Source organism: Amblyomma mixtum, chromosome 1 (genome assembly GCF_055824585.1).
Source record: "Amblyomma mixtum isolate Tamu chromosome 1, ASM5582458v1, whole genome shotgun sequence".
NCBI classification, from domain to species: Eukaryota; Metazoa; Arthropoda; class Arachnida; order Ixodida; family Ixodidae; genus Amblyomma; species Amblyomma mixtum.
Genome location: NC_143012.1, coordinates 24,029,551 through 24,052,726, shown reverse-complemented (window position 1 = coordinate 24,052,726; position 23,176 = coordinate 24,029,551). Strand labels below are relative to the sequence as shown.

Below are 23,176 nucleotides of genomic sequence, written 5' to 3'. Positions count from 1 at the left end.
TGGTGCAACCTCCCATCTTCTTCAATAGCAGGTCCTGTAGAGGAAAGGAATTTCATTGACATCTGTTTGAACTTTAATTTAACACAATTAGTGTCACAACCAACGCGCGTCACGCCTGAATCCGAAAACATTCTGGATCTTATTTTGACAAATAACCCGGATGCCCTACTTCCCGTTGCATATCTTCGAGGAATTAGTGACCATAATGTCATTCATGCTACCTTCTCATTTCCTGTAACACCAAATAAGACTCAAAAGAAAACTATATAACACTTTACGAAAAAGGTAATTATGACGCGATAAATCATGAACTTGATACCTTTTTTCCCAGCTTCGAAGCTGCATGTCACACTCAAACGATCCAAGATAACTGGGCGATGTTTAAGAATAAGTTAAATGATTTGGCTAATAAATATATACCAACTGTCAACATTCGCACCAGCCACCAAAAACCCTGGTTTACTAAATCCTTAAAAAGACTAGAAAATAAAAAAGCGTCTCTATCGGGCGGCTAAAAACAACCCATCCCGATTGCAAACCTACTACGAAGCCGAAGATGAATATTTGACTGCGATCCGCAGCGCAAAGCGTTTATTTTATGCTACTACACTTCCAAATTTGTTGCGCAGTAACCCAAGACAGTTTTGGCAAGTAATAAACCCTCACCCACAACGCGCTATCACCCTCACCAATGATTTACAAGAAACCATTACCGATACTGAATGTGCCGACGCTTTCAATTCCGCATTTGCCACTGTTTTCACGAAAGAAATCGAAACGCCCTTTTTTTTTCCTTTTCCCAATATGGAAGGTACCATGCCAAACATCACATTTTGTGAAGACGGAATTTCATCCATAATCCAGAAGACTAAGCTGTCGTCATCATTTGACATTGATGGTATTAACTCTAAAATTCTAAGGAACACGAGACACACGGTTACTTCATACTTGTCATTGCTGTTCTCCCAGTCACTTTCTTCAGGAACCATGCCAGATGATTGGAAAGTGGGAAAGGTCGTTCCAGTCTACAAAACAGGTAACAGAAACTCTCCATTAAATTACCGACCTATCTCCCTAACAAGTGTGCCATGCAAAATCATGGAACATGTCATCTACTCTCAAATTATTTCTTTCTTAGACTGTAACAATTTTTTTCATCCCTCGCAGCATGGGTTCCGCAAAGGTTTCTCCTGTGAAACCCAATAAGCTCTTTTTGTTCATGACTTACACAGTAACATGGACACTAATGTGCAAACTGACGCAATCTATCTGGATTTTGCGAAAGCCTTTGATAAGGTATCTCACCAGCGCTTGTTACTAAAACTTCAACTGCTGAACCTAGATCCTAACGTTATAATGTGGATACAGGAATTTTTGTCCAATCGTACGCAAATGGTTTTAATCAACAGTAACTTATCTAGACCCCTCCCAGTAACTTCCGGCGTGCCCCAAGGATCTGTCCTTGGTCCTCTGTTATTTTTAATATACATTAACGATTTACCTCAGTGTATTTCTTCTAATATACGCATGTTCGCAGACGACTGCGTCATTTACCGCACAATCAAAAACATATCTGACCAAACTGCTCTCCAGAACGATCTAATCAGCGTTTCAGACTGGTGCAACAATTCACTAATGACGCTAAATGCCAACAAATGTAAATGCATGTACTTCTCCCGCCGGCGCAGTCCCTTTTGTTTCCCTTCAAAATTCTTAACACACCCCTGGAACTAGTGCAGTCTTACAAATACCTAGGTGTAACGCTCTCTCACGATTTGTCTTGGAGCACACATGTCACTAACATTATCGCCGCAGCTAACAAAACCTTAGGCTTTCTGAAACGTAACCTGCGAAACGCCCCTGAACATGTCAAATTACTAGCTTATAAATCACTTGTCAGGCCAAAACTGGAATACGCGTCGCCCATTTGGAATCCGCACCAAGCATATCTCGCCGACGCATTAGAATCAGTTCAAAATCGCGCTGTTAGATTTATTCATTCATCGTACTCATATAATATCAGCGTTTCATCTCTCAAAGCAGAATCTGGTTTATCACCGCTTTTCTGTCGACGTCGCATTGCTAGCCTTTCACTGTACCACAAGTTCTTTTTTTCGTCCCTTAATCAAGCACCATACATCACAGCAGCAGCACGCATATCATATCGAACTAGCCATCCACTTCAAGTTGCGCGCCCACGTGCCCGGACCACCACCTTCACTGCCTCATTTTTTTTCCGAACTGCCACAGACTGGAACGGCCTTCCCCACGAAATCGCTTCTACTACCTGCCCATCTTCGTTTTTGCGACTTGTATCTGACCATTTTTTCAATAACTGTTTACCATGATTCTTATTGTTTGTATAAAAACCCACCCCTTATGTAATGCCCCTACGGGGGACTTTTAAGGTAATAAACTGAACTGAACTGAACTGAACAGAACACATACCCACGTGGGGGGATTGGCCAAGGTATAGCGTAAGTAAATTTTCATAGGATTATGACAAAATATCGGAGCCAAACGTGAATTTTGAAAAATGTATTCATGAAAAACGACAGAAGAATATTTGAAGTGAAATAACAAAGAACATTTTGGCGCGAATAATAATAATAAAAAAAATCCAAGACTTTTAAAGGAGTTAGCAAATCAACCTACCAGTTGCAGTTATGTAATCATGGAGATTCCCACAAATTGAACTCAATGCAAATCCTTTGGCGCTCGCTCCGAACGATAACAACACTGACAGAGATAACGGGAGCCCTAACCTGGAGAGAGGGACCTCCAGGTAAATCTTTCTGTGAAGTGCGAACTTTGGACAGTAGAGAAGGAAATGGTCCACAGATTCAACGTCCCGGCATGAGTCACATAGGTTTGTCGGTGACCACCCACATCTGCATAGGTATAAATTTAAACTGGGAATCCTGCACCGCAGTCGCGTCATTGATACCTCACACTGCCTGGTTTTACACGAACGGACGTTCCATTTATACGCTAAGTGCTGATAATCAGTAGTATTTAGTAAGGGATCGTGTAACCTGGCTGATATGTGTTGGAACCGCTGAAACCTGGAGATCGCCAGCAGACTGAAATTCGGGACGGGATGCGTTACTGACCCGTCAAGAGCTGACCTTGCTAAATAATCAGCCACCTCGTTTGAATGAATGCCTGCATGACCAGGAACCCAGACAAAACGGACCTCCTTTAAAGTGGACGGGACAAAAAATCGCAGGAAACGGCACAAAAAATCTTTTTGGGAAGTTTCAAGGGAGACCAAAACTGACAAACAATCAGCCAGGATGATAATGTGAGATACATGACACGGAATTTTGTGCAGGGCCATTCCAAGAGCCAAAAATTCCGCAAAGAATACAGGGATATAATCTGGGATGCGGACAGAATAGCATGCCAAATCCTGCGAAAAGATGTCAACTGCAGCTTTTTGGCAGCTGACGGAGGCATCGGTAGAAAGCACCACATGATGGGGGAATTCCGCTATATGACCAGAAAGAATGCCGTTTAAAATGTTTGTGGGCATGTGTTTCGCATGAGATGGGAAGATGTGGTCAAAATGGAATTCCACTGCTGCCGGCGTGTCGTCAACCCACTGCAAAGAACTAAGATCAACACCAATCGGTGTTAAAAGTTTCTGCGTTAAGGTAATTTGTGGCATTTGATATCGTGGCCAATGATGGTAAAAAAAATAAGGCCTGCTGAGACACAAAAATAGGAGTACTGACATTAGTCATCGGGTCCAACGACTTGAGGAAATTTCGCACCGTGAGTATTTGAAAGCGGGAAATTAAATCGGGCATACTGGCCTCGAGATAAAGCAGGGTGTTTGAAACTGATTTTGGGAGACCAAGGCAGAGACGTAGAGCATGCCTTTCCAGTAAGATTAAGGGTTGAACCTTGTAGTTTGCGCTACCAGAGAACAAAATGCAACCGAATTCAAGTATAGGTCTTACATAAGCTTTGTATAGTAACAATAATGTGTCGCGGCGAATCCCAAACCTTTTATTGGCGATTCGTGTCAGCCGGCCTAAAGCTCGTTCTGCGCGTTGTTCTTTATATGAAGGCTCCAATCTAAGGTTGGATGGTAACACCTGGATATGTAACAGATTCCACTTGTGGAATCAGATTAGAGTGATGAAATGAGCAAAGGCTAATGAAATGTGCAAAGGCGTGTAGGGAGGAAATACCAGTATGCCACATTTGTTAACATTCAGGGATAAATTAATACGGTGCAACCAAATTCCAAGAGCATCCAAATATCCCTGCAGAATCTGGTAAAGGGAATGGATATCCGTGGCCGAGGCGAAAAAGCTATGTCATCTGCATACACAAAAACTGTTATATCAGGACGGATGGGGATGTCACTGACCAAAATATTAAAAAGCAGCGGTGATAGTACCGAACCTTGCGGCACTCCTCTTGATTGATGATAAGTATTAGAACATAGGGTACCCTCTGCGCAGTAAAAGTATCTGTCCTTTAGAAATTCAGATATCCATGCATAAATCTAGGTTGCTGTCGCTTCTTTTTTCTCTCTGCCTGTCCTCTCCTTGTCCTTTCTGTCACAAAAATAGCCGCAGCTCAGGTGCTTCAGGTTGGTTGGTTGGTTGGCCTCAAGTAGAATGGCACATACCCACTACGGCGGGAGTGGCCAAGACACAGGCGGTGAACTGCTGGAATGATTAGGAGTTTTAGAGGAAAAGGAGTATTAATAGGGTACAGGCTGACAGATTAGACGACGCAACGAAAGGGGTCCTGTTAGCTGGGAGATCGAAGATGGGACGACGGCTTTATGTGCAAATTTGTATGCAACATATGGAATGGTTCAGTTTTTTCGATGGCAGATTCCGCGGCTACCAACAGCTTTTCCTTCCATTGTAATTCTTATTAATAAATAGCCACCACCACCAACAACAATCCTTAAAGCGTACGATAGCGTAGAACATAGCATTCTCCTGTGCAAACTGTAGCACATTTGGCCGCCTTTTACACATTTTCTTGAATTTGGGAATTCCTAAATTGGATTGGAAAACATTTATTCCGTCAAAAATGCAGATGCAGACGGTCCGCGCTAGATGGCCACCAAACCATGGCTGGCGGCGACCTGAGCGGCCCACTCGGTGGCCAAGGCTTGAATGCCCGGGTCCGAGCTGACCAGCACGGCCTCCCATCGCTCAACAGAAGGAATTCGTACGAGATCCTCCGGTGGAGGTTCTTTGCATTGCCATAGTATGTGGTCATACGTGGCTGTTTCGCCACAGAACCTGCACTCGGCGGTAGGCTTCGGCCGCGCCGTCTACACTGAAGGGGGCGAATTGCAGCTGTCGAAGTAAAAGAAGTTTGAAGAGCGCAGCGTGTGCGTTTGAGGAACGCATCATTATAGGTATCTGTCCTAGCGTTGAGGACACTAACGCTGCGGCATAACTAAGGAGCAGTCGATGCCGTACTACGACTCCAGTCCCCACGTCGACAGCTTCCTGGCGGGAGAACCGAGGTAAGCCTTGTCACGACTCTCACAGCTTTTTGGTGAAGGAAAAATTTGAAAATTGATTTTTGAATAAAGGAAATGGCGCAGTAATTCTCTCACGTCTCGGTGGGCACCCGAACCGCACCTGAAGTAAAGGGAGGAAATATGGTTTGGTTTATGAGGATTTCACGCCAGGCGCTCGTCTACCGAGCCGGAGTATCCGGTTTAGAACCCGACCGTGGCGGCCGCGTTTCGATGGAGGCGAAACGCAAAAGGCGCCCGTGTGCTGTGCGATGTCAGTGCACGTTAAAGATCCCCAGGGAGTCGAAATTATTCCGGAGCCCTCCACTACGGCACTTCTCTCTTTCATTCCCACCTTCCTCCATTCCCTTACGGCGTGGTTCAGGTGTCCACCGAGGTATGTGAGACCGATACTGCGTCATTTACATTCCTCAAAAACCAATTTACACCCGTGTGTTGTGCGACGTCAGTGCACGTTCCCCAGGTGGTAGAAATTATTCCGGTGGCCTCCATTACGGCACCTCTTTCTTCCTTTTTCTTTCACTCCACCCTCCTGCCTTCCCTCACGACACGGTTGATGTGTCAACCAAGAATCACGTGAGACAGTTTCCATGTCTTTCCTCTACTGAAAACTAATTTCCTAAAGTATGAACATTGCTATTTATGCAACCCAAATAAATGCAAAGAAATAACGAACTTTTATTTAAAAGAACAACGCAACCGCAGTCGGCTATTTCGCAATTTAAGGAATGTAGCATTCCGAGAAAGGAAAAAGCGCATAATGGGGCGCAAACCTCAGTCTGTACTGCGACTACTCGAGATGTCTATGCCGACAAGATGAAGGCAACAGTATTTACAACTGGTGTTTACGAATATCAGTTATTCCATAGCTTGAGCGTAGCTTTATTGCGGCGAAAAAACAAATTGCTGCCGTTTATGTTACTTCCCGATGCGAGATTTGAGCGCAGCTCATCAGCTGTTTCAGCTTTTCGATAAATTGAGGCGAAGAATTCGAGCAAGAAGTGTACAGTTACATACAACTTCTTATTTTTCATACATATTCCTCCTCCAAGAAACACTCCACTTACAGTTCTTGATTTTCATGAAGGAAGCTTTGTGGACGGAGAAATAAATGGATATATGCTCGACTTGCTGCACCAATGCTTGGTTCTCAAAGACGAGGTCTGCGCAGAGAGAGAAAAGCTTTATTTCAACAGGAATTCGGGGCACTCCCCAGGGTCCCCGCACGACCCCACTGCACTCAAGCGTTTATGTTCCTTTTTTGGGCCTTAGGTCTGCGCAAGTATTTCGCGAGGTGTTCACAGCTGTGGGAGCCGTTACGAGCGTGAGGAACGGGATATTCTCCCGCATAAGTGGTAAGAAATTCCCGCTTGTCTTTATATCTACATTAAAGTCCCAACCCACCCTGCCACCCTGGCAGGTGGCAGCGTTTCTGGCACAAAGTTAATGCCAAAGCATGCAGCGCACATCTGTCACTATCGCCACATAGCCTAAAGCACGATTGAGCACGATTTCCTCCAAAAAAGTCACACAATCAACCAACCAACGTCCCAAAGCGACTCAGGCCATTAGGGACGCCGTAGTGAAGAGCTCCGGAAATAAAGACAACCTGGGGTTCTTTAACGTGCACTGACATCGCACAGCACACGTGCACCTTTTGCGTTTCGCCTCCATCAAAACTCGGCAGCCGCGATCTGGTTCCAACCCGGGTACTCCGGCTCAGTAGCCGTGCGCCATAGTAGCCCAATGCAGTAGCTGAGCCGACGCGCTGGTTCTGACGAGATAAAGGCGCAGTAACTCTCTGTCCTGTCGGTAGACGCCTCAACCGCGCTTTGAGGAAAGGCAGAAAGGAGGAAGTGAAAGAAGAAGGGGAGAAATAGGTGCCGCAGAGGAGGGCTCCGGAATAATGCGGATCTTCGACGTGTATGTCATACTTCTCTCGACCAATCAACGAATTTCGTGACACCGGACGGCTCCGGGTCGCTCCTGACGTGAACTCAATGCTATTATGCTATCTAAAACCTCGGTACCGCACAACCCGGTGTGCAGCCGCCGCGGTGGCTCAGTGGTTATGGTGCTCGGCTGCTGACCCGAAAGACGCGGGTTCGATCCCGGCCGCGGCGGCTGAATTTCTTTGGAGGAGAAATTCTAGAGGCCCGTGTACTGTGCGATGTCAGTTCACGTTAAAGAACCCCAGGTGGTCGAAATTTCCGGAGCCCTTCACTACGGCGTCTCTCATAGCCTTAGTCGCTTTGGGGCGTTAAACCCCATAAACCAAACCAAACACAACCCGGTATGCAGGTAGTGATGACGTTGCATGGTCACGTGACATCTCTCGACCAATCGGAAGATTTCGTGACACCGGTAATTGGCGAGGTTTAGATCCGACGACAGTTCTATGCTATCGCATAAAAACAGGCTCGCGAATGCAGCCGTGAGACCATCAGCCAGGGGACCTGACCAGTAGCCCAGTGCGGCTACCACCATATATGGACAGTCCAGAAGGCGTAACGCCTTCCTAGTCGACGACGACATAGGCTATTTTTTCGCGCCGCTCTCCAAAAAAAAGTAATGCCAGTTTTCATTTTAACGTAATATCAAGTCTGTAACTTCGTCATTTAACGCTTTACTTGATTGTCCCTCCTGCTGTGCACAATTAGAATGACTGCGGGGTCCTCACGCTGACCTTAAGCAATGGCACGGCTGGTGTTTCTGGCGCAGGGCTCCGCGTTACCAGACCTTCGCCTTCTTGCTGGTGCATGCTGGCTACGTGTCGCAGTGGGCCTCTGACTACCGCTTCTACCATGAGCGAGGCGTGCCCCACAACGAGACCTGCTTCTTGATGGCCGTCCAGCAGGCAGGACTGGTTCTCGGCCGCATTTGGCCCCGGAAACTACTGGTGGGGAATAATCCTTCATAAGAATGACAGTTTTTAATCTTCTGTCAGCGCTATACCTCGCCCGAGCTCGCCTGTGTCCCATGACCACACTGGTGCATTTTGAATGCGGCCTTCTCTCACAGATCCCTGACGCCTTTGAGCTGGCCAACACAAGTTTCCAAATGCGACTACAGCGGTTTCAATAAATCCTGAAAGGAAATGAAGTGACTGTTAAGCACTGCGATTTTACGTCTTAACATCCGGCTTTTGTCAAGGAAACCGGTAGTTCTTATAAGCGCATCTCATGCGCCGCTATTGCAGTCTGCCCCCATCTGTCTGCGCTGTTTTTCGAAACTAGTCAGCATCTAACCGTTCCGTAGCCCCAAAAGGTTACTTAAAAGGTGAAGAAAAATGAGACAGCCTGTAGGTTGACTGATGCACTTCTAAGTCTTCTAACCGCACTGAAGAACTGCAGGGACCACATACTATTTCCGGCATGCTTAACCTGCACAAAGGCATCAGCACAAAAATGCCACGGACTTTCAGCCTCCGTGACGAGTGTCAAGCGGAGTCGTAACTGCGAAAAGCTACAGGGCCACATCTTGTTACTTGGCTTCAGGGCCGGCGTTCGGCGAAATTTTTGGCCCTCGGGAGAAGTTCCTCCCTTTAATGTTTACGTGCCGACCTAGCTCGTCATCATAACAGTGCACCTGTAATCCCGTCCGGGCCCGGAACTCAAAAGCCTTACTGCCATAATACGCTGAATGAGTTAGGTTCCGAACAAACACGACGTTTCAGCAAGGCCTCAGTGCGTGCAGCACTTGGCCGTTCAAATCCCGCCTCTTTAGCACCATCATCTCTTCTCTGTATAACTGTAGCGGTCAGAATAAGGCTGGTTTCAACTGAGCTTGTCGTTTGATAGTTAACAGGAAGTCAGCTCAACTTACGGATGAAGGCAAAAAGTGTGGACACACCGCTGCTAGAAATACGAACAAGAAAAATTCGCTGCGGCTTAGCTTGGTTAAGCCCGGTAATTGCGAAAGCAATATCAGAATAAGGTTGGTTTCAACTGAGCTTGTCGTTTGATAGTTAACAGGAAGTCAGCTCAACTTACGGATGAAGGCAAAAAGTGTGGACACACCGCTGCTAGAAATACGAACAAGAAAAATTCGCTGTGGCTTAGCTTGGTTAAGCCCGGTAATTGCGAAAGCAATATCCGTACCTACGCCATGGTACAGCTGGTAGTGTAGCTGGTGGTGGAGCTTGTGGTTAGACTTGTGGTGATGCATCGGTTATACAATCTAATCCAATCCAATACAATCCCATCCAATCCATTCCATTCCGTTCCATTTCACTCCAATCCAATCCAATTCAATGTAATCTAACCTAATCTAATCTCATCTAATCCAATTCAATCCAATCCAATCCCGTCCAATCCAATCTAATGTAATCCAATCTAATCCGACTAATGCAACCAAGGTCAAATGAAGGCCAATGGTGGTCACCGCCGCGGCACGATGGTGGTCACCGTGCAAAGTGCAAGTAGTATTGCTTTCCCAATAAAATTAGCCGTGCGCGCGAACTGGGCCTTGGCGCTGGAGTAAGCCTGCAGTGAGACGATGCTGTTCGCAGCCGTGGCGAAGAGGCGCCTCTGCCGTCATCCCACTAGCGCTAGCCTTGGTGGCCAAGGAGTGTGGCTACCTGTACGTGGCGGCAGCAGCGCAGGGTTTCCTGGCGTCGGCCGTCGTACGAGTGACCTGTCTTCACGAAGACTCCCGGCTCCTCGCTCACTGGCAGGTGAGCCAGGGCGCCATGCGTTGAGTAGGCGCCCCAGGACATAGTTTTGACGTAGCGACAGTATTTGCTGTAATATTGCGAGGTGTTCTGTCGTCGTGACAGGCGCTATAGTTAGGTCACGAGTGCACAAAATTTCGTACGCGTTTAAAGGAACCGAATGAGTGCCAACAGTTCCACTTCAGGCCATGCTGTAGTGGAACCATAGAACTGACTGTTATTTCTAATTGGGACGTTATGAAAATCAAAAATTTGTTTTGAGGAAAGGAAATGGCGCAGTAGCTGAGTCACTTCACAGTGGACGCCTCAACTGCTTCGTGCGGGTTGGGATGAAGGGAGCGAAAGAAAGAAGAGGTTGAAACTATGCTGGTGACAGCCTCACGGCAGGGCAGTGAATAAGGGGGGGGGGGGGGGGGGTGCTTTAATACCAGATTTCACCTTAAGTATAAACCAAGAATTTCGATTTGGGCCGAGGCAGTCCAAGTCGTGAAGCGGTGGCAGTGTAGTTAGGGTGCTCGGCTACTCAGCCGGAGTATACAAGTGCTCGAACCCGACCGCGGCGGCCGCGTTTCGATGGAAGCGAAACGCAAAAGGCATCTGTGTGATGTGGGATGTCAATACACGTTTAATATTTCCAGCTCGTCAAAAGCTCTTAGAAGCGAAAGCTTCACTACGGGACCACGGGCTCCAATCGCGGATTAAGCAAATTTAACCTTGAAATGACCTTCACCTTCGAAAGCTAAAGGAAGGCGCATAACAAGCCTGAGTTCAATTCTGTAGGCATGAAGGCCAACAATGCATTAACGCACGCATTCCGAAACGACTGTTTATCAAAGTAGTGTAGTATCAAAGTGTAAGTTTGTATCCTTTTTCTCTGTATTGTGGCCATTCTCGGTTACAAATCCGCATCAGTTGGCGTTAGCATCGTGGAAGACACACTATACCGCACTCCCCAGAATTTGCAAAGGCCAATGTGCAGGCCTCTTAAATCCAGCAGAATAAGACAAAATTGATTGATTGAAGGGATGCCTGCAGTAAACAATAAAGTACTATATACATCAGGTTCATGAATGGTCTTACTGACAGTGCCTGTTTTCTTACTTTGCCTGAGATTTTATTGCTATGCGTGGGCAATAGAACATAGAAAATGAAAATCGTTTGTGAGGAAAGGCGCTGGCGATTAATTTCTCGGTGGACACCCGGACCGCACCAGAAGGGCATGAATGATGCCAATGAGTAGACACTATGACGATAACGTATCACATACGAAAGGGCCTTTGATAATAGATAGATGGTTCAACAGAACTTGTAACGTTTCTTCCTTGTCCTGCTTCAGTCTTTGTGTTTAAACTGCAAATGCGCTAAACTACTTCCTTGTTAACTCTCCCCAGTGCAATATAGGAAATGTGCCTCAGACGAAAAGCTACGAGAGTAGCTTGGAAGAGGTCCTGAAGCCCAGAAAAGCAAAGCAGATTCAATATCGGTCGTGGCAGTCGCGTTTCGATGGAGACGAAACCGGAAATGAAAAAAATAAAGTTTTTTTTTGAGGAAAGGAAATGACGCAGTAACTGTCTCACATATCTCGGTTGACATCCGAACCGCGCAGTATGGGAAGGGATAACGGAGGGAGTGAAAGAAGAAAGGAAAAAAGAAGTGCCGTAGTGGAGGGCTCCGGTGAAAAAGAGAGATAGAAATAACTTTTATTTGCACCCGTCAAAAATGGTAAGAGAGAAGGCTTTTGCCTAAACCCCCCATTCATTCCCCTAACCGTCGGCCGGAATCCCTTGTGACTTGGCGGCGGTTAAGGCGAGACTGATGATTTAGCGTTGCTCTTCTACTTTGGGGTTGAGTAATAGTCTCCCAGGATTCCACACTTATATTCGGGTCATTAAAGGAAGGGCAGGTCCAGAGCACGTGGACTAGGTCTGCAATGCTATTGCAGTGCGTACATATAGGACCAAAGACTTCCGGGTGCCAAAGACTTCCGGGACCAAAGACTTCCGGGACCAAAGACTTACTGTACAGTTGAGGGCTTGGAAACGCCCCGGAATAATTTCGACCACCTGGGGGTCTTTTACGTACACTGACATCGCAAAGCACACGGGCGCCTTTTGCGTTTCGCCTCCATCGAAACGCGATTGCCGTGGTCGGGTTCAAACCCGGGAACTCCGCCCGTGTGCAGAGCGTCAGTGCACATTACATTTCCCCAGGTGTTCGAAATTATTCCTGTGCCCTCTACTACGATACCTTTTTCTCTTCCTCCCTTCCCCCATAGCGCGGTTGAGGTGTCCACCAGGAAGTGAGACAGGTACTCCGCCTTTTATTTCCTGACAGCCAATATTTAGTTTGATTTTTAGCTTAAAGGGAAACTGCATAGGTTTTTATAGGTTTTAGATATCAACGAGCTTAAGAGGGTCGAATGTGCGAAACTTGAAGGTAAAGCATGCAAAGTCTTTTTGGGCTAGCGCTTGAAATAGTGAAGTAGACGCCGATTAAAATCCGGACGCCCTTCAAGCTTCTCCGCAGCACACAACGCCAAGTGGGGGGGTGCATGGTGACGTCATCGAAGGCATCGGTATACATTTACAACGCTCAAACGCCTGCTTTGAAGGCAAAAAGCAACGTCACCGAACGCAAACCCTGCGGAGAGTTGTTTGGCAGCGTCTAACGAGTGAGGGCAGGGTGTGGCTGACGGCAGCGGTAATTTGAAATCATTCCTTCCGTGACGTCACGCTGAACTTTCCTGCACACCTCGAGTGCATTGAACAGAAGCGCAAAATTCAATCGTCGATTACGTCACTATTTCAAATGCTAGTGCAAAAACACTTGGCATGCTTTACCTACAGCCTATATAGATTTGAATCCTTGAATATCGCAAAATTCTCAAAAAAGTGCTGCAGCTGCCCTTTAATATTTTGCGATGCGGTGACGAGGGGTAGACTACCGATCGCTCGTGCGCTTTTGCTAACCTCACCAAATATGGTTTCGAGGTTCCCTTAATCCGCACTGACGGCACCCAGCGCACGGGTGTCTTTTGCGTTTCGCCTCAGTCGAAACGCTTCCGCGGAGCCCGTGACTGAACTCGCGTCCTCGGGCTAAGCTGGGGAGTGCGCTAACCACTGAGTCACTACAGCGGGTATAGTATAAATAAATGCTGGCATTCGGCGGATTATAGCTTCCACACAAACTCTTGCTACCTTGTGTTTTATTCACTTATTCACTGCTTTACTGGTAATCCTGAAAAACTCGATGGATCTCTGAAGCTACGACATTTGATCCTTGACCCTTGGCCCCTGAGCTTAAGACCCTTGACCTTTTAGATGAAATGACTTGGTACGGTGTGGCTACGGGAAGGTCACGTAGTACGAAAGTTTAGATTTGGTTTGGTTTATGGGGTTTAACGTCCCAAAGCGACTAAGGCTATGAGAGACGCCGTAGTGGAGGGCTCCGGACATTTCGACCACCTGGGGTTCTTTAACGTGCACTGACATCGCACAGTACACGGGCCTCTAGAATTTCTCCTCCAAAGAAATTCAACCGCCGCAGCCGGGATCGAATCCGCGTCTTTAGGGTCAGCAGCTGAGCACCATAACCACTGAGCCACCGCGGCGGCCCGAAAGTTTAGCGGTCACGTAGTACGAAAGTTTAGAAGCATTCGTCTTGGAGGACAGCATATGGCAATCCAGGCAAGAGACAAGCGAATTCAAAGGACAAGTTAAGGGAATCTAGGCAATAGTCAAGCCAATTCGAAATCAACTGCTTTCGCACGTCACACTCGGTTTAACGGCGTTAAATATTTCTTCTTTTTTTTCGTTTTCGTGCTAGTGCATTAGTACAGCAACCCTTGACCCCAACAGAGTTTCGTCTCACAGGGTTGCGCGAGCCACGTCATCTGGGCCCTGGTGGCTGTGCAAGTGGACATCTTGACCTTCAGCGTCTCCACCGTCCATCTCACCGCGGGAGGATGCTACGTGGCCGCACTCTTGTGCTTCCTGGTGGGCCAACGCTGCAGCGTCCCCTTCGAGAGAACACGGTGCGAAGACGGCGACGAAACGTCGTCCGGCTGGCGAAGCGTGTCACGGCGACCGGCTCTTCGCGACCAGGGTCTGAATTCGAGGTAAACGGGGCCCCATTGAAGGCGTATCACTCCACTAAAGCGTGGGCCTCGATACGCATCTTGGCGACGTGCGGAGAGACCGGCTGATCGAGAGCTGAAATTAGGGCTCGATCGTATCTTGTCCCGCACGTGGGCTCTCAATGCGAACGGATCGCTTCGAATGACAGTGCGTGCTCTTAACACGTAGACAACTAAAGCACAGAAACGCAAGCACCACAACACGCCCTCTCCTCGTGTGCACTGCAACCCGACAGCGACTGGCAGCAGATACGGAGCGTACAGCCTTTGTCAAAAGTAACCAGGCTGCATGGTTTGCTTCTCAGGCCTCACGGCTTCTGTAAAGATAAAAAAGTTCCTTGAAGGTGAGGACAGGGGTTCTTCTTACCATACAGAGATTTAGAGCTTGAGGGCTGGCATAATAGTTGTAATATACGACTGAGAAGAAAAACGTGCAGCCTGGTTACTTTTGACAAAGACTGTACCTACAGTCACAGACTCAAGTCAGGGAGGCCAGATATGTTCCTCAAAAGCGAACTGCGAGGAACTCGGCGAGTCGCAGTAACACAAAAAGCATAACGCAGTAACTACAGAGGACGAGGCGAGGACAGGACAAAGAATATGTTGGGGCAACCGAAAAGGAAATAAAATAATATGCCGCTGCCTGCACCACGTACCGTCTTTGTCAAAAGTTTATAGCCCAGGGCGTTCACTTCCAAGCTTTATATTGGGACTCCAGGAGCATTCATGGAAGTCCTACCTATTGCAGGAGGCAGCACCAGAAATCTTATTATGTCCAGGAAATTTGGAGCGCTAGATTCATTAAGAACGACACAGTGTGGCTCAAAAGAAAATCCCCTGGGCTCCAAACTTTTGACAAAGGCTGTACGTACAACAGGCTTAACCCAATTCGAAAATAAAAGAATAGGCCCGTAGGCAAATTGTAATTTCACCACCCATGGGTGGAAAATTAAAATAAAAGGAAAAAGCTACTATAGCGACCCACAGCCGGGGGAGCAGGCCCGGGGAGACTCCCCTGATCTCCCCTGGGAAGTAGCGGAAAGGATGGGCAAATGGATTGGAAGAATGGTTGTAGGGAATAGGTTGGGACAAAGGCTGGGAATGGGGACAGCGAGGTTTTTGATCATATCCTTCGATTGTCTCGACTCCATTGCTGGCCTGCTTGGCCAGGGCAGGGAGAGCATCGAGATTGCCCAATGGTGCGGTCCCACTCACGGGATGCCCGACCACCCACCATACGCAACGGGCTCCGACCATCGGAGACAGGAAAACCTAACACGGGGTCAGTAGCTACCTGGGGCTCACCTACAACACTAGGAGGCTTTTCCAACCTGCCGGCTACTCACCGTCAAGTGCATTTCGCGGTTTTTCAGACTCCGGAAGTATGTGTGATGTGTCCGGCCAGTAGAGGCCCAGATCGTCAACGGCCTCGCGGCCTCGGAACTGACGCACTCCGTGGGGACCCATCTGTGCTTCCTACCATCCATCCATAAACTTATTTCCTCCACTAGCAATGGGAGAACGAGAGAGAGTATATTTCCCTTTCCGGCATTCTCATCACTTGCCGTGATGAGGGTAGCCATTACAGGGCATTTTGGTGCAGTGCGTACCACTGCCGATTAACGAGTAGCGCGCATCGTTGGTGTGGATGCACAGATCGCCAAAAGATGGCGCCAGGTGTCGGCAAGTTAAAGATAGTGTGCCCTGGTCTTTTAAGCTAGATCAGGGTGTCTTGGAAGAAGGCGTCGCTTCGTAATTCGTAGTTACTGCGCTATGCTTTCTGTGTGACGGTGAACCAACACGCTCAAATATATTCCCTCTTGTGGGGCAGTGACGCAAGCAAACGGAGCAAGAGAATTTCCGTTGGCAAAGACTTCTGCAGCAGTGAAAAACGGTTGCTCACGTGTCCTGCTCCTGTGATGTCTTCTGTTTGTTCCGTCCGTCACACCACTAATGACTTACGGCAGGACATCAAGGCACGCAGAGGAAGCGTGATGCACTTCGCCCTGCCAGACTGTCGTTTCTCTAGTCCCCATCCTGTTTGTTTCTGTCGAAATTCGGCGCATCGACAAATAGTAATTGGCAGGCCTTACAGCCTTTGAAGAACGAGAGAGAGTATATTTTCCTTTCCGACATTCTCCAGCGCCTACCATGACAGGGGGTAGCCAATATAGAGCCTTTTAGCATAGCGCGTCCTACTACTGCTGGACGAGTAGTGCGCGTTGTCCGTACGGATGCGCAGACCGCCAGATGAAGGCGCCAGATTGCGCCAGGCGTCTGCCAGCAGCGCGGACATCCTCCGCGTCAGAACCAATCAGCAAGTGCGCACTGGCGACGCGCGGTAAGCGGTAGCTATCGCGCTATGATAAAAGCCTTAATGTCCGTGGAACGACCCCACAGGCAAGGAAGCCTCAGCCTAGAACCTGCACATCGTCTGATTGCCCAAGATTGGTGTGTGGCACTTCCGCAGGCTGCTTCGACTGGCGCTCTTCTTGGAGAGCAGCGGCCGCATCGCCATGAGCGCGAGTAGCGTCAGCATCCAGGCGGCCGCCATCATGGCCCGCGTCGCTTTCCCGGACGTGGTGGCCTTGCCTTGCTTGGCCGTCATCCCTTCGCAGGCCGCCATGCTCATCGTCAGGCTGGTGAGTAGCCTTAGTGCCGCCTCTGTTCCAGCGACGGTCGAATAACTGAGGCGTTTCACTCAGTTATTGCGGCAGTGTACTCGCCAATTTTGTGGCGTTCTAAAACGTTCCCACCGGCAATTCGTTCCTATTAGACACTCCTGGTCGACGTGCCGCCCAGAACGATCAAAGATAGGGAGTATTTCCTAAGTGATTCCGGACGAAATAAACATGAATCGGCACCGTTATCTCTTTTCGGGGCGAGAAGAAGGAGGCGACAAAAAACAGTTCCCGTCGAAGCCTTCCGTGTGAGAGATGTGCCCGGTACAGTTCTATCAAGAACTCGTTCCTTTTAATGCTGTAGCATTAAGGCTCTCGTTTTGCAGAAAATCCAGCGCCGTTGGCGTTGTGAGCGAAAACTCTGTGGAGAAGCAACCAAGGTGCACCATCTAGATCGCATGACTTTGTGGCAACCTGCCCCGCGGATTGTGATCAAATTGACCGTCCCCCGTCTCACAAGCTCCATCGATCGTAGCACCTGCCATCGCAGGGCAGTGACGCATCACTTGGCAGCTGAACCATAAGTGGTATGAAGACTCCCAGGGATCCATGAATGTAAACTCGAGAATGACAATTCCGCATATATCGACATTAACTTTATCACGCCATACCCTTAAAGGGGCTGCGAAACACTGCTTGGGGGGATACCGGCTATACTTCAGGTGGGTTCTTCATGTCACACAGATGCTGACTTAAAAAGAATTACAGGAATCGATGCACAGGAACGGGAGTTATTCAGTGAAGAAATTTTGAAAATACAAGCAGACAAAACGCTGCCCTCAACTCGATTTTGGCGGGGCTTCCCACTCCTATTTCGATCTCCCAATGACGGCACCTGGCGCAACCAATCAAAACAGCCAGCCAGAGCACGTCGCGGAAGTTTGTACTCCATGGTTGCCTGCTCTCTGTAACTCGCTCTTGCTGAGACTGGCAGCGCCGTTTCCATGCCAGAGCGCCCCTAGTGGTGTATTTTTATTTTACTTGCTTTTCAGGGCTTTTATCTAAGACAAAAAAGTTGTTTTTGTTGATCTAATATAAAACGCAGACAGGTGACAAAATGTGTCTCTATTTATTCACACAATTTGCAGTATATTTACTTTTTGTCTGATCATCAAGCTCGCGCCAGGTGATGTCATATCCGCTGCTAAAAACCCGCCACTGTGTGGCGACACCATCAGAGCCATGACGTGGTTTTTTGGAGGACATTAAAATATTAAAAAACGGAATATACGCGGCATTACCGACGCTAATAGCACCATTATAACTCACTGTATGCAATCAACAGGCAAAACAGTTAACTAGGATTGTGTTCCTGGGCCCCTTTAAAGCGGAGCTTGATTGTCCCTTTACTTTTTTTTTGTTGCTGCTAAACATCGCCTCAGATGATATGGACTTCTTAATCTATGCCACTGACACGGGCGAGCGCAACTTACTTAAACGTAGTTTCGAAGAGAACGTGCCATGAAATGCCATTGCTGCGCAAATTTGAGCCCTAATGGGCTAGCGTTAAGGTTGGGAAAAGCATTCGGCGAGCAACTTTGAGCGTCGCAATAATCGACGCGAAGCAAACTGAATCTCGAAACACACTGGGTGGGTGAAGTTGGCGCAACAACTACGCAGGTGCTGGAGCAAGTGGCCTCCGTTCATGCCGCGCGGTGGTCAAAACCGGGCGGCCGTTGGACGTTCCTCTTCAGCGGCTACCTGTTATCCGTGACGGTGCTGATCCTGCACTTCCAGACGAGCGTTCGCAACGGAGACACGTGCGCCCTGCACATGATGCTCGCCTACTCACTGTCCCTGGCCTGGACTGCCGAGGCCGTCAGACCGGTTTGGGAGACCGACCTGGCAGGTCAGTTTCAATTTGCAGCGATCGAATTGTTTGAATGAGATAGCAGGAGTTCCTCTCAAGAGCAAACTCCGTCGTCTAATGTCACGAAATTGGGTTATTGGTCGAGAGAGGTCACATGACCTCGTGACGCCATCAAAACATGCCCTGATTGCTCGAGAGAGGTCGTGTGACCTTGTGACGTCATCGCAACCTGCCCACCACGGCAGGTCCCACTTAATGATTAGTCTAAAGAGGTTACGTAATCTTGGGACGTCATCCTAACCAGCCCACTGGATTGTAAGCAACAAGCAGATTGGACAGAACATAGTGGCGTCACACGTGACATCTTTACAACGCTGGCCTCGATGACTGGGTGGAACGCCAGTCACTGACTGGCTGGAACACAATGACGTCACTCAAGACGTTAATATAGGCAAAAACATAGAAACAACGATTTTTTATTAACACTATTTGTAGAACAATTTGTGTGCCCTTTGTTGTTGAAGAGTCAATTGCGAACGATAAAATGTTATACCATAACTCATGCTTTGAATGCTAACGGTTACATGAACAATATGCATAAGTAATTCATATCTATTTATAATTTATATATGAATATTTCTTGCGTAACCATTAACTTATATGATTCATATACATTTACGTGGTGGTAGAATTGCGATAGAAGAAAAATGCTAGTGGCCCACGTACTGTGCGATGTCAGCGCACGTTAAAGAACCCCAGGCGGTCGAAAATTCCGGAGCCCTTCGTTAAAGCGTCCCTCATAGCTTGAGTCACTTTGGGAAGTTAAACCCCCATAAAACACGCAAACAAAACAGATATATTTATCTCACAACATTTTAAATCGAATGATAGTGCCAGTCATGAAGCGCAAACGTAACTGTGAGGGCACGGCAGGGCCACGATACCTCGACAGTCACGTATGAATAGCACTCGTATAACTAACTACCAACGTGTTGTATAACTGATACTGTTGTAAAACAGTATTAGCTCACAACGTGACTTACTATAGCAGTAGGAAACTGGTGTGAAATATGACAAATGTCTTTAAATATTGCTAAGTGTAAAGTCATGCATTTCCATAGACGCTCGAACTTAATACCACATAACTACTTTATCTGCGGTTCTCGTTTACACGGTACTAAAGCATACAAATATCTTGGATTATACCTGTGTCACGATCTTACGTGGTCAACGCAAATCAACCACGTCACTGTAGCATCCAGCCGATAACTTGGCTATCTTCAACGCTCAGTGAAGTTTGCCCCAGGACATGTAAAATTACTAGCCTATACCACATTAAGGAACCAAAAATCATCACCTTTCTGAGAGCACAGAAACTATCAAAATCATGTCATTAGATTTGTGCATTAGTAAGGCGCTTCATTCCTGTCGTCTCTATCCTTTTCCTGTGAATCTCTTTTTAGCGCACAGCCTTTCAAATAGATTTGTGCATTCCGATTATTCATCCTACACAAGTGTAACCGATCTGAAGAACCGATCCAGCTTGCAATTATTAAAGCACCGTCGAAATTAGCCAGTTTAGCCCTCTTTCATCGTTTCTATTCATTTCCGTTAAGCAGTTACGTCACAAACACTCCCTGTTTTCAGCTCGTCACAAAAACAGTCAACAGGTGTCATACCGTTGCCCAAAAACACAAACATTTGCGCAGTCTTTCTTCATCCGAACAGCAAAAGATTGGAACGGCCTTCCCGATGCCACTGTAATAATACAAGACACGCTTGCATTGAAAGATAAACTTAAATCTGTAGACACATTTTAGGTTTTCGTGTACCTTTCCCCTCTAACGTTGCCCTATTGCACTTTGTTTTACTATGCGGTTTTTTCTCTTCTCTAATCCGTTATTGAACTCTTACCCACCGTTCAGCGCTTCTTCCGGTCTTTTATTATTGTGTTGTTTTTTCTTTAGTATTCGAAAGCATTTGAGCGTTTTGCATTTTGATTTTCCGAGCTGTTTGCCTGTTTCATTTATATTTTGAACCTTGATGTTGGGATTGTACAGAATATGTTCGTTTTTTGTTGATATTTCTGTACAATCCATCCCTCATGTAATAACCCTGGTTTGGGGTCTTTCAAGTACTAGAATAAATAAATAAATAAACAAATCTGTAGAACGTAGGATTGTGAATTGAGGCAGCGGCTGACACTGTGACCGTACCGAATAGGGGACTACTTGACGCATCACAGACGAAAAAGCTTTCCATTCCTATGTCAGAAATCACATCTCGCCCTATGAGAGCCCGAAAATGGACGTTCGAGAAAATGTGCAAAGGCTTTTGGGGGGGACAGGGGGGGGGGGGGGGGGGGAAGGGGCAGTCGCCCCCTCCGCCCCCCCCCCCCCCCCCCTCCCTTAGGACCGCCACTTCAGCGAAGTGCTATAACCGCTGAGCCACCGCGGCGGCTTTAAACGCCATCTAGGAACAGCGCAACACAACGAAACGAGGACGAATGCGACGCTCACAAAGGGGATGACTGAACGAAATATGTGAAGGAAATATTTACGGTATATATCTACGCATGAATAAATTTACAGCAGGAAAACTGCTAACAGTGCCTTTCTCAGTTTTAGTGAACCAACTAGCTCTTTCATTTATGCCAATGATATGCACTATCCTGCCCTTTCATTGCAGGTGTCTTGTCAGCAGTACTGTTGGCCTGGCCCCCAGGACACCTAGGACAGTTTGACGCCACGCTAGCGTGGTGCTCCCTAGTCCTCATGGTGGGGTTTACGCTCGCCGTACTGTCGTTCGCTAGTACGCTGTGGTGCCCCCTTCCCGGCGTGCGCATAGAATTAAGGCGAAAGAGAAGCAGTCGACGGCACCGACGATCTCGCCACCGATAATCACCGCTATTTCGAAGGAAGGGGTGGGACGGGGGGGAGGGGGGGGGTGGGACTGGACGGTTATACTTGTTGGTCCCTCCGCCGACCGGTGCCTCCACCAGGCTAGCTTTGTATATAGGCTGCTACAACAATACTGTACTAAAAAGCCATCACGAAGAGTGTCAGCGGTTCGTACTGCACAAGTCAAGTTTTCTGATATGATTGAAACAGCGCAAGGCCGAAGGCCAAAGAAGAGAGCGGAAGAAAGGAGGAAATGGACAACACAGCGCTGTGTTGTCCATTTCCTCCTTTCTTCCGCTCTCTTCTTTGGCGTCGGCCTTGCGCTGTTTCAATCATATCATGTACAACCAACTCGCCCATCAGTTCGTGCTTTCAAGTTTTGTGTACGTACGTTGTATATCAAAGCAGGGGCCTGGGGCCCCTGCTTTGATATACTTGGTGAGAACTTTTTTCGGCAGCGAAGAAAAGATATTGGTACGGTAGAAATGTCACTTCGCTAAGTATTACGGCTTCTTTGACGTCACGTTTAGATTTCCTTTGAAACCCAGGTTCTTACTGGCATATAATGCCTTCGGACTGCAACTTTCTGAACAAGTGCGCGTTAAGAGGCGAAAGTCACCCTGGTAGGCAGCTTCACACCGCAACTCAGCGGCGGTGAGCGCCTCCGACGCATAGATCGCCTGCGCCCTGCGCTTTGCATCACACTGCTGACGTCACCTGAGGCCCAGACTGGCTGACCGGCTTTCTCGCTGCCATGCCACGTTTCTTGAGGCGGCCCTGTTCTTGTGATAAGAAGTGTTGACTTGTTCGCACAATCTAGTAAGCTTGTTGTGCAAGGTGTTCCTGCCATGTGCCTCGTTGCGAGAAGACGACCTTAAACGAGCAGACATCCTTGTGTTATCTTCACAGGTCACAGCTGTCTTTCACGGCTGGGGCCAGTTTTGTTAAACATTCGTTATTGCAGAACTTGATAGCATTCTTTTTTTTATGTTCGCTGGTCGTACACTCCGCAGGATCAGAAAGTTGCCAGAAATTGCTTCTTGCGACTTGAGGTTCTTCTGCCGAGATGATTCCAACCTCAAGTCAAACTGTGTTTTGTTCCGATGTCTGATATCTTCACCTTTGTTTTTGTACGTTCTAAGCGCTTCTTTTTTATTGCTTCGCTTGCGGTAATCATCGATTTGTTACCAGAGCTCGTGTCGTCTCTTCTCACATCCCGTTTTCTGCGCTAACTTCTGTAAGACCTGCAGCCTGTGCTGCTGCAAACGCCCGGTACATCTGCGGTTCCGTAGCCGCACGAGGCGACACGCCATTCAGAAGTATTTCGTGAAGCTGCTGCGTTGAAAATTATTTAATAGCAGCGTACAGGGAGTACAGCATGCCAGAAACCGCCCGGGAAGTCGGCCGTCGCGTTAAGCACTTTCGTCGCCCTCACCGCTTGCGTCAAAACACCACGT

The 23,176-nt window shown here is 47.7% G+C and overlaps 1 protein-coding gene across 1 annotated transcript; it reads left to right on the top strand.

Moving 5' to 3' along the window:
• The first annotated feature begins 5,450 nt into the window (after nucleotides 1-5,450).
• On the top strand, nucleotides 5,451-21,719 carry LOC149365756 (uncharacterized). Its single transcript, XM_089569212.1, has 7 exons — nucleotides 5,451-5,506; nucleotides 8,243-8,420; nucleotides 10,032-10,196; nucleotides 14,066-14,310; nucleotides 16,799-16,970; nucleotides 18,630-18,858; nucleotides 21,508-21,719. Exons 1-7 carry the CDS (start codon nucleotides 5,451-5,453, stop codon nucleotides 21,717-21,719), a joined length of 1,257 nt encoding a protein of 418 aa, XP_089425338.1.
• The last annotated feature ends 1,457 nt before the right edge of the window (nucleotides 21,720-23,176 follow it).